Below are 10,785 nucleotides of genomic sequence, written 5' to 3'. Positions count from 1 at the left end.
AAGCCTCCAGTCGGGAAGCCTCCAGTCGGGAAGCCTCCAGTCGGGAAGCCTCCAGTCGGGAAGCCTCCAGTCGGGCGTGGACCTCGGGGGCCGCTGGGAGTGGGGGGAGCCACGTTGTCGCCTCCGCCCTGAGCAACAGGCGCAGCGACGGCCTGCTGAAGAGCAGTGACCGCCGCCAGCAGAGTGATGATACTGCGAGTCATCTTGACAAGTCAGATTGTGTACAGTACAGGTTGCGGGTGTGTACTCGGACTGTTCGAATTGGGGCCCTGAAAGAAATAGAGCTGAGACGCTTGGTGAATGAAGGTCTTGTCACAGGAGGTGGCCGGAGGGTGTTATATACTGGTTCTCTTCGGGGCCCTCGTCAGGGTCACAGAGCTATCCTCCTCACAGTCACTCCTGATTTCCTGGAGAGGTGCTCATTTCATCTCTAGGTAAGTCCTAAGGGCGATGCTCGGTCTTGGTCGAAGTGCTCCGGTGGCAGAGGACGCAATATTGCGCGACACATCCCTGGGATTGGTGATGCTGTCCCAGTCAACTCTGGGTCATGATCATCCTCGCCAACCATGCACCTGGAGATGTAGTTCTGGCCCACTTCGCGACGGCAAGTCAGAGTTGTGCAGATCAACTCTAATCCAAACGGAGCGGGGGTGTAACGAACGTTGCAAACCCGTAGATTCCTCGGCAGGCTAATAACGAACCAAAAGGGCGGTGGATGTCTGGTTTCTTGGCCATGGTCTCGGTTGTTTCGCGAGACGAGACCACGGGAATTACGCAAGCCTCATGTCGGGAACAATGCACCTTGTTTCATGAATCCGGAGTACACTCCGTGACCGTGTTAGTCCCGTTCCTTTTTGTACACCTCCCTTACAGACCATCGAAATTCCATTGACTTAGTCGACAGTTATGGGGCCATATTAGCCGATATCAAGATTTCCCAGGTTTGTGATGTGTCTGGCGCTTGCAACCAGTCGCGTCCCATCTGTACAGTCCTGCGGAATAGCCGCCGTTGGCCGGTATTGGTCTGGCGATCACTGCATGCCACGTCCCTGGTTTCTGGCTGCATTCTTGGCAGAAGTTTACCGTGTCAAGTGCCGGGAGGGTGGTAGACAGAGCTCAGTTTAGACTCCGGGGCCCTAGACCGTCTTGAAGTGTCCATGTTGCAACCGTTGGAAATGAGATCTACGTCACCGAGCAAATGACATGATAGCGGCAGCGTTTCCGATTTATAGTCAAGTTGATCACCTAATGGCCGTACACAGGCGGGAATAGATGGTTGGCAATTATGGCATAATAGGACAGACCGTCACAGATGCAGGAAGTTGGTGATCAGCCATCTGAAACAAACACGAGTCGAGCACGCTGGAGAGCCCATTCAGTAGGCACACTACCATAGGAGTTCTGTGCCCAATTTTCACTGGCTCGAAACTTTCTACGCGATAAAGATGATTGAGGGACGAAGGATCGGAGTAGACCATGTCCATGTTCATGGCTCATGGTGGACGACACCGCTAATGGCAATATCAAGCCGCGAGCACCTCACATCACGCAACCGAACGGAAACAAGGCTGAGCGTCCACGCTTTTAGCACGGAAGTATGGTTCCAGATTCAACTATGGTCGCTTGAATCATGTAGATGCCATCCACGCGCGCACGCCAGGAGAACTGAAGGAGGGGGACTCGGATAGATTTTGCTTGGGACTTCCCGTCCAACCAAGGGTGAGAACAGGGTCCGTGGACTCTCCCACATCCCGGAGGCAGCCCCTGCCTCCCAGTGGCTCAGTTGGAGGGTAAGCCTTGCTTGATTTGGAGAGTTAGTTCAGGGGAGTTAATTTTTCTAGTTGACCATACACCAGCAACGCAGATATTGCTGTAGCAATCGCTAAGACAAACAGGGGCCGACAGTCGCAGGATCAAAGCCCATCCATCGCCTGACAAGTTCCCTTGAACCGAGCCGAACAGGAAGCTTGAGATACCTTATGCTGAATTCAGGGGTAATCATGATATCCATGAGGTTGAGATTCTCGGCCCCGCTCCCTGATCTTAGGATTATGAAGTTTAATAGTGAGTCATGCCGATGACGGTGGAAGTCAATGGCACGGATGGCTGAAAATGCACAGGTTCCTTGTCTGCTGAATGCTGAGCGACTCGTTGCCCGGCAGTCAATTTCTAACATTACGGTTCTTCCCGATGTCGAACTCTCCTACAAGTAGCAGCTGCGTGCCGTAACGCTAGGTACCATCTAGAGGACGGTGGATATTGACATATCACTGGCAACTTGATGGGATTAACGGTCCGAAGCAAACTGGAGAGAAAGGCCATCTGCAACCGCCCCTTCGCCTTGATCGACGTCAGCAGCAAGACTTGCTGCAAGCTTGCTTGTAGTATGTACGCCCCATCCCAAGACTGATGGCAGAGGACCTGCAGCCAGTACAATTGGCTGCCCAAAATCATGCCTCACATTTACATGTAGTCAGGGGCCGGTCAGGGGTTGATGGACTGTGCTATTTGACACCGGGCAATTTTCCTTTCTTGACACTGCTAAGATTTATCCACTGACAAACAATAGTAGCATGTCACAAGTACATGGCAATCCGGGCTTTTTGGACAGCATCTTGTCCGCCGGGGGGAGGGCGGGGGGCGGGGGGTTCAACTGCCGAGCTTTACGACCAGACCACCAAACCACAGCAAGCACCACCACGTTGTCGACTATCACAACGACAAACAGTACGCAGCCCACAGGCTTCGCTGGTCCCCATCGGGGACCGTGTAAGCCGCTGTACCCTCGCGTCCTCGTTGGTGAGTGGTGGTCATATTGTGCGTAGTGAAGGAGACTCGGTGTTGGTTAGATCATTGGATTATTCGTGTGAAATGAGGCATAATATGATTCCCAGGCATATGAGTGGATGCTGAGAGAAACATGCCGTGCTTCAATCGAATAAGTAATTAGAAGCGTCTTACTAAAAGTGAGTATTGGGCATTATTATGATCATCTGTTATCCTGGCAACTTGAAGGACTTACATGTACTAGTTGGAAACTCGGAGAGAGAACAGTGGAAGCTTGTCATGCTACCTAGGGTAGGTGAGTCTATGTCATGGCTCAAAGCCCCAAGGGATTGAGAGCAATCTCTCGGGCCAAAGACAAGAATAAGAAGCAGATGATCATCACACTGCGGTCACTGACATAACCTTGTAAGTGCTACTGTGCTGGATGCGGATGATTGTAAGACATTACAAGTTCGGCTACCATAAAGTCTAGACTACCAGTTGCCTGCCTCAGCCGGGTGAGCGAAGATTTGTTTTGTAGCAAGAGACCCGAGCCTATGTGCCGTGCGGGGGATGGCACATTGGCACTGACTCGCAGGTTACTACACGTGGTAAGTCGCTCTGCGCGCAGTCAATCGCTGTGAGGCAGGGATACCCACAACATCTTAGCTGTATCATCTCTTGAAAGTCGGCCTGCATCCAGTCTAGACTCGGAGCGCGGGGCACCCTCCGAGGCTGATGTGAGCATCAGCGCCACGGGTGGCGCAAGCTCCTTGGTCCAGAGCAATGCGGTAGGAAGCTTTGCCAGGGGAGCCGGGATGACGGAATTGATCTCTCCGGATAGGTTCTGTCGCCTCTGGACCGATTCGTCTTTTCCGAATGCACCTTATGTCTACTTGAACTCTTTGAGAGTGATTGTGATAGTCACCGACAAGCGCGCTGTGCGGTTGTCCGCATCTATCATGTTCTTGATGATCGCCGATCACCGACAATGGGAGCGCCGGTTCCGCCCCGATACCAAAAAGGGAAGACATCCGAGGTCGGCCTGCTCGTGGCGGCATTCTTGTTTGGGGCCTCAGTTGCCGTCGCTGTCTATGACTCGGCCAAGGCCGGGCGCCAGTCGTATCGGTCATGGCACCGAAGACACCGGGCAAACGCCTACATCGTGATGCTCTGGGCCGTTATCTCAATGTGTATGGTGGCGGCCTTGTGCTGCTGGCTGTATCTGCTCGGCAAGATCCAGCCAAGGTGCGTCTCTCGTGGGATCAAGCTGACCACCTAGCTTGTATGATGACCAGACTGACACGTTGTACAGTATTCATTTCTTCGTCCTCATGCGTACGTGTTAGCATTCTTCTGGTGATCTTTAAACATGTGCTAATACGGCATCTATGTGGCCAGTGGTGACCTGGGTCATCCAGGTGAGTACCCTGCCTTAACCGAACGACGAGCATCCCAGGACTGACGAAAACGCCAACCAGATTCAATGTCTGATGCAAATCCTGGCCAACCGACTCTCTCTCATTCTCTACAACCCGGAAAAGGCACGGCGCCTGAAGTTGGGCTTGTTCATCGCCATCGGCCTCATCAACATCAGCGTCTTTGTCATATGGGTGCCGGCACGGCTCCGGATCAGCGAGACGTGGATCCGCATTAATGTAATCTGGGACCGCATGGAAAAAGCCATCTTTGCCGTCATCGACATGGGCCTCAACGGCTACTTCATGTGGCTCGTCAAGTCTAAGCTAGTGGCCGGCGGACTGAAGCAGTACAACCTCGTCTACAGGTACAACCTGGTAATGTCGTGCTTGTCAGTCTCGCTCGACGTATGTTTCACTCACGGCTCGCCCGCCATGCTAGCAGACACAGTTATTGACTCCTCAATCAGGTCATGCTCATCGGGCTCATGTCCCTCCGCGACGACGCAGTGTAAGCATCACATATACACGACGCGCGTTCGACCCCAGTGCTAACATCCGCCCAGCTATGTCCAAGCGCACCCCCTCGTCTGCCTGACCAAGCTCAACATCGAAATGAACATGGCCGAGCTTCTCGGCAAGGTGGTCAAGAAGTCAACCGAGCAGCGGGCGTCCGTCTCGCTGCCGCTGGCGGACGTCTGTCAGCCACAGCTCGGAATCGACACCTTTGACCGCCAGTGGCTGGGCAGCGCCAAGAACGTCATCGTGCCTTCGGGGAGTCGCGGCAGTAGTCGTGGGAGCAACAGCGGCGGCGGCGGCTGCGGAGGAGGGCAGATGCACGAGCTCAACATGGATATTTTGAATGAGTCAGGTCGTACACAGGCCGAGGAGGTGACGCGGAATGATTCAGGTCGTAGACATGTCGAGGAGGCGACGGGGTCGACTTCGAAGACGCCAAAAGGTGTGAACACTGTGGAGAGGCGTCAGTGGCAGGCGCCTAGTGAGTGGGGAGTGGACGAGAGGCAGTGTGCGTGTGCGAGCATTGCGGGGTCGCAAGCAGCAAGCGCGCAGGAAGTCTAGAGGAAGGATAGTGGTACTTGGGCCTGTGATGCGTAATCCGAGGAGTGGGTAACTGTCGGGACAAGATCCCATCAGCGAGACATTGTAATTTGTGCTTGTTGTTTGCACCACTCTATTCGACTTGGCAAGAATCCGATTACATCATTACGGCGTAGAGAGACATCAGAGACGAGGCTAGAGGACCTGGATAGGCTTCACAAGGGAAATAGTGGGAAACCGAGAGAGAGTTGGGTGATGATGCCTCCAGAGCGAGAACCAGCACGGGACGAAGCCGACGATCGATGCTCTTTATTAATTCAGGTTTCAGGGGAAACGCCGAAGGGAAGCCACCAAGATTCCAAAGAACGCAAATTATTGTGTAGGCAGTTCGGTTGTGAGGGTTAGGGTGTCAGCAATTCCTTGCTTCCAGCACCAATTGCTCTAGCTGGGGAAATGCCCCACTCTTTCTAAACTCGACTCAATTGAATAATCCTCGCGTCCTGATTCTTTATTAAATCTGAATTTTCATCAAAGACCCAAATCCTAAGAGTTGCGCAGCCTTGGAAAATGGATGGCCCAGAGGAATCGGGGCCCAAAAGCCACACAAGAACAAGATCAGGAATGAAAGGCAGGTGAGCGACAGAGTGTGTCTTTACTCAGTCACACATCCACAGCGCTGTCCAGCAATCTCCTTTTCGTTTACATGCAGTCGTCGTCGTCGTCGTCGTCGTCACAAGTGTGGCTTGCTACTGTAATCTTCGACTCATTTTCGAGCTCATTTAAGCTAACTTTAAACAGCGATTCGCCCTCGCTCATCCACTAAAGGCCCACTTGACGATGAGTGAGTTCTTCACTCCTTCTCTCTACGGTATCTCACTCCCACGTAACCTGACATTGACACTCTCCCCGGCAAGCGGGCCCCTCGCATCACCGCTCTCTGCCGATCACGCTCAGCAAACCCTCTCCCTCCGAAGCCAACCACGAAGCCCTAGCCCGAGGTCACTCATGAAGCCCCGATCCCCCGCCCACTCTCCGGCCCCGACCGGCAAGCGATCCTTCACCCCCGGCATAGCCCCAGCACGGCACGGCCCGAAGGACTTCTCGTACCTCCTCCGCCCCGAAATCTACCACGACCTGACCCCGCTCAACAACCCGCCCTCTTTCCGCAACCCTCCCAACCAGCTGTCCAAGGACACCCCAATCCCTGACCTCCTATCGCAGGGCTACTTCCGCGCCGCCGCCATCGCTGCAGCCCACCGCCTCACAAGCGGCGCCCTGGATCCGACAGACCACGCTCAAATCTTCGACCTACTTTACACCCGCTTAGCCTGCCTAACCCTCCTCGACGCGACCGCCCTCGCCGCGCAGGAGGTCAAAGCCCTGGGCGACCTGCACTCGGCCTTCTACTACTCCTCCTCCCCCGCTGCCCAGCAACTCCCCGAGGACACCATCATCACCAGTGCCGTAAGCACTACCACTACCATTACTGCTATTGCCACGGCAAATCCAACGCACCTCGTCCCTTGGCCCCTCCGCGTCCTCGCCGTCCGCCTCCAAGCCCTCGGCTTCAGCGACCCGCGCCGCGCCGTCATGAGCTACTACGACCTGGCGCGCGAGGCGAGGGTGCGATTGGGCGAGGCAAAGGCCGCGCACGACCACTCGGCTATGGAGCTGTGGAAGGAGCGGTTGGCGGATCTCGGCGTACGGGTCGCTGGGGCGCTGGTTGAGATGGATGATTTGACGGGGGCGGTGGAGCATTTGGAAACGTTGAGGAAGGAGAAGGAGGAAGGATCTGTTGGCGCGGGGATGGGGAGGATCCGAATGGCGTTGCTGTATCTGCATCTTGGGGATGTCTCTGCTGCGAGGGGATGTGTGGGTGCTGGAGATGGGGTGGAGGATGGAGTGCAGGAGAGGGTGGTGACGGCGCTGTGTGATATGGCGGATGGCGACTTTGAAGCTGCGCTGGGGAAGTGGGCCGAGCTGAAGGAGAAGGTGGATGACGAGATGGTTGGGGTCAATATGGCGGTTTGTCTGCTGTACGTGGGGAGGATGCAGGAGGTGAGTTCATGGTGTTTGATGTGGTGTGTCACTGGTGATGGTTGCTGACGTCAAGCAGGGCAGGGCGTTGCTCGAGCAGCTTGTCGACTCTGGTCGATCATCGCACACATTGTTGTTCAATCTGACGACAATGTACGAGCTTTGCACTGACAGGTCGCGGGCCCTCAAAGTGAAGCTATCAGAGAGGGTGGCCGCCAGGGAGAACCGGGATGATGGCTGGGAGAAGTCAAATGCGGATTTTAAGCTGTAGTGAGCACAGCAGGGCCGAACAATAGGGATCAGGCCCAGTGAAATCGGGCATTAGATGTGGCGGCATTGTTTCTCTACCAGCCAACTGGTGGCGATTTCGCTTTTCGTCCTACTCAAGGTGAACCGGCTGCCTTCTTCTATTTCCCATCCCAGCCGGGAACTGTAATTTCTCCATCACCCGCCAACAACTCTCATTCCACCTCTCCCACTAGATCATCTCTTCTAGGTAACGTATATTATCGGGAAATGTATAACAAGTCAGATTAAAATAGTTGCCCTTTCGGTCTGCCCGCCGGGCGTTAATGAATTGTATTCGCATTCGCATTCATTGGAATGGATCCGGACCCTGGTCATGGTGCGACGGTCGGCAACCTATTTGTCAATCGCCGGCAGGTCACCCGAGACGACGCGACCTCAGTCCTCAGACTTGAATAGGCTCGGCACCTTCCCGTTTCTGTAAACTAATGGAATGGGACGGTGTCACGGACCTGCGTTGCTATCAGGGCTTCAGTCTGTTCTCAACAACTTAGTCTCTTAGAAATGCGTGAAGGCAAGTGCTGGACTCTATATCAACCAAAACCTCTCTAATCCTAAAAATTCAGATGCTTTCCAGGAGTCCCGATTGGTCAAGTTGCCTTCGCGGCGTCGCTAGCGAGTGCTGTTGGTTGGTTTTAATACAAAGAGCAAGAGCGGGGCTTGTGTCGCACAAGGGCAAGGCTCTGAATTGTTGCGGATTCTCGTGCGGGGACTACGACTTGATTCTGGCTTTTCCTGACCCCTGAGGTACGGATACTCGAGTTCCATTGATGTCTCCAACCATGAGTGGAAGCCAGTTACATCGAGAAACAGTGAGCGCAAACCGGTCGCGCAGGCTCACCGCTCACGGCGATCCAGTCGCGAGCCCCATGAGCAGCGCGAGTCCCACCATAGACAACACCTTGCCTTACCGGGGGACCGAACTCCCCAAAAATAGCTTACGGCTACTTGACATAGAGCCGGCTACACACGATGACGGCCCTGTGGTCTGCACTCTGAAGGAGGTGCCCTTCGGCAGCAGGCCCAAATATGAGGCGTTGTCCTATATGTGGGGTCCCGAAGAAGGGAAGGATGCCATGATCTTGAATGGCCATCCTTTCCATGTCCGAAAGAACCTCCGGGATGCCCTCATCTTCCTCCGCAACGAAGTTGCGTCCGGGAACGCGCAACCGCCGTTCTGGATTGACGCTATCTGCATCAACCAGAGTAATAGGGCCGAGCGGAACCGACAGCTCCCGATCATGGGTCAGATCTACTTCAGAGCAGGCACGGTCGTGGTCTGGTTGGGGAGCAGCTACCAAACCTTTGAAAAGAGGATGACTAATGAGACAACGTCTGAAGAGGACAAGAAGCCAGAAGAACACGACTCCTCGCGCGACAAGAGAATTCAGCAGGAGATGGTTCGATGCTTGCAGAAGGACGATTACTGGGGTCGTCTCTGGATAATCCAGGAGATCGGCCGAGCGAGGAAGCTCCGGGTCTGCTTCGGAACTCAAACGCTGTCGTGGGAGCGTTTTGCTCAGCTGATCACGATGCACAACGGAGATGGGAACACCGGGCCGCTACGATTGGACGGACTGCTCCGCAAAGAAAAGTACAACGACTCTCACACCCTCAAGAGACTTCTCGAGGATCATAAGGCAGCAAAATGCTCCGATGTGAGAGACAAAGTCTACGGGCTCGTTGGGCTTGCCTCGGACGCCGCAGAGTTTCCGATGGACTACAAGAAGACTCCGTATGAAGTGTGGAAGGATACCATGGTGTTTATGAACATGTGGGGTCTGTTCAAGGAGGAATCCCAAATCCTCCCGGTCGGAGCTCTAGTGAAGAGCCTTCTGATGGAAAACCACAGCGAGCCCTGGAGTTGGATCTCGCCCGGGAAGGAGCACGAGGACCAGGTCGACTCCACTCAGCTTATCGAAGACTCGGACAGCGCTCTCGTTTTTCACCTCGATGCGATTCCACTTGGCTGTATCCTCGGCGTTGGACCTTCCGCCAGGGAGGTCGTTTCCAGCCCCCACGGCACTACAGGGTGGTCCACTGCCATCCAGCGCTTGTTTCCAGCAGGCGAACTGGGGCCGGCTCGCAAGGAGTACGACAACTTGGTCAGCACGCTCCTTGAGTCCAATGATTCAGATGTTGAGAAGATGTGCTTTAACAGGCCAAGTTCTGTCGTCTTCTGGTCAACCGCGAAGTGCAATGACTACCGATCAGAGACCGTTAGGGGGTGCATCGAGCAAATTGAAAAAAGGAATAACAACCTCACGATCCAGTTTCCATATACACTACAGCAAGGGGCAGACAAACCTTTGACATCTGTTCAGCCCCGGCTGTACCTGGCGAAGAGTTACACCCGGGACAAACCCTCTTGGCCTAAGATGGGCGTGGCCTCGGGTCTCGTTGAGCTTAGAGACCTCGTCTGCTGGGTTCGCTCATCGAGGCGAGCCCTCTTGGTCAGGGATACTTCAACAAGTGCAGGGGACGGGTACATTGAAAAGAAGGCAAGAGTGTTCGGCACAGCATTAGTCACGGGCGACATGCGTCGCCCAGCCCCAGACAAGGACTTTTACACAAATCGATGGAGTTCCCTGGAGAACGAGAAAAAACTAAAAATCCAGGTCGATGCTAGCACAATATTCACGCTTTTGGAGTGAAGGACCATCAGTTCTATTTTCTTTTCACCGGATTTTTGGAGATTGTTGATGAAGGGGCGGCCTTGTAAGATATGATCACAGACTCATGTCAAGTTCCAGTTCGGCCGGGGGAGAGAGAATGGGATTTTTTCAAGCTTTTGTCCTTTTCATTCCAAGCACTGAGCGGCATCACACGTTCTGATTAACGCACTTGGTCGTAGGTTTGTTCGAGCACCAGCTGTTATTGCATCAATGTCAAATTTATATAGTTACAGAAACTACTGCTGTTAACGTGGCTTATAAGCGAGTGAAACAGATAACGTCAACGTTAAGCGAGTGAAAAACTCTCCACCGCGTCACGCATCCTCTAACTAACCACAACCATGAATCCTCGACCACTAACCATGGCCTCACCTTCCAACGAAGCCAGAGTTATTCTGGCACTTCAGGCTCTGAAAAATGACCACACTCTTAGTCTTCGGGCTGCAGCGAAGATCTACGAGTCAGCCCCGCGACACTTATGCGACGACGCGACGGCAAGGCTGCACGACGCGATAATACGCCCA

The 10,785-nt window shown here is 54.1% G+C and overlaps 3 protein-coding genes across 3 annotated transcripts in view; 2 read left to right on the top strand and 1 right to left on the bottom strand.

Annotated features, from left to right (window-relative positions):
• N657DRAFT_688425 (uncharacterized protein) overlaps positions 1-673 on the bottom strand; it is a 1,580-nt gene extending 907 nt beyond the window's left edge. Inside the window, exon 1 of the mRNA XM_062796938.1 lies at positions 83-673. Coding sequence (XP_062649508.1) covers positions 83-203 — 121 coding nt within the window. The 5' untranslated portion in view covers positions 204-673. The remainder of the gene's footprint in view (positions 1-82) is intronic.
• Positions 674-3,436: 2,763 nt separating this feature from the next.
• On the top strand, positions 3,437-7,815 carry N657DRAFT_688424 (uncharacterized protein). The gene is made up of 9 exons (XM_062796937.1): positions 3,437-4,014; positions 4,082-4,104; positions 4,168-4,187; positions 4,248-4,592; positions 4,655-4,695; positions 4,751-5,184; positions 6,042-6,084; positions 6,158-7,301; positions 7,360-7,815. Exons 1-9 carry the CDS (start codon positions 3,758-3,760, stop codon positions 7,549-7,551), a joined length of 2,499 nt encoding a protein of 832 aa, XP_062649507.1. The 5' UTR covers positions 3,437-3,757; the 3' UTR covers positions 7,552-7,815.
• A 107-nt stretch (positions 7,816-7,922) lies between these two features.
• On the top strand, positions 7,923-10,516 carry N657DRAFT_275739 (HET-domain-containing protein). The gene is made up of 2 exons (XM_062786582.1): positions 7,923-8,100; positions 8,164-10,516. Exon 2 carries the CDS (start codon positions 8,357-8,359, stop codon positions 10,238-10,240), a length of 1,884 nt encoding a protein of 627 aa, XP_062649506.1. The 5' UTR covers positions 7,923-8,100; positions 8,164-8,356; the 3' UTR covers positions 10,241-10,516.
• Positions 10,517-10,785: the final 269 nt, after the last annotated feature.

This window comes from Parathielavia appendiculata, assembly GCF_033297405.1.
Source record: "Parathielavia appendiculata strain CBS 731.68 unplaced genomic scaffold N657scaffold_3, whole genome shotgun sequence".
In the NCBI taxonomy this organism is placed as follows: Eukaryota; Fungi; Ascomycota; class Sordariomycetes; order Sordariales; family Chaetomiaceae; genus Parathielavia; species Parathielavia appendiculata.
This window is presented reverse-complemented; position numbering and strand designations above follow the sequence as displayed.

Bases quoted from the DNA above. Each gene is read 5' to 3' on its own strand.
- N657DRAFT_688424 (XM_062796937.1), top strand. From the start codon at position 3,758: ATGGGAGCGCCGGTTCCGCCCCGATACCAAAAAGGGAAGACATCCGAG. The intron at 4,188-4,247 runs GTGAGTACCCTG...AACGCCAACCAG, and splicing joins TGGTGACCTGGGTCATCCAG to ATTCAATGTCTGATGCAAAT. The intron at 7,302-7,359 runs GTGAGTTCATGG...GACGTCAAGCAG, and splicing joins ACGTGGGGAGGATGCAGGAG to GGCAGGGCGTTGCTCGAGCA.
- N657DRAFT_275739 (XM_062786582.1), top strand. From the start codon at position 8,357: ATGTCTCCAACCATGAGTGGAAGCCAGTTACATCGAGAAACAGTGAGC.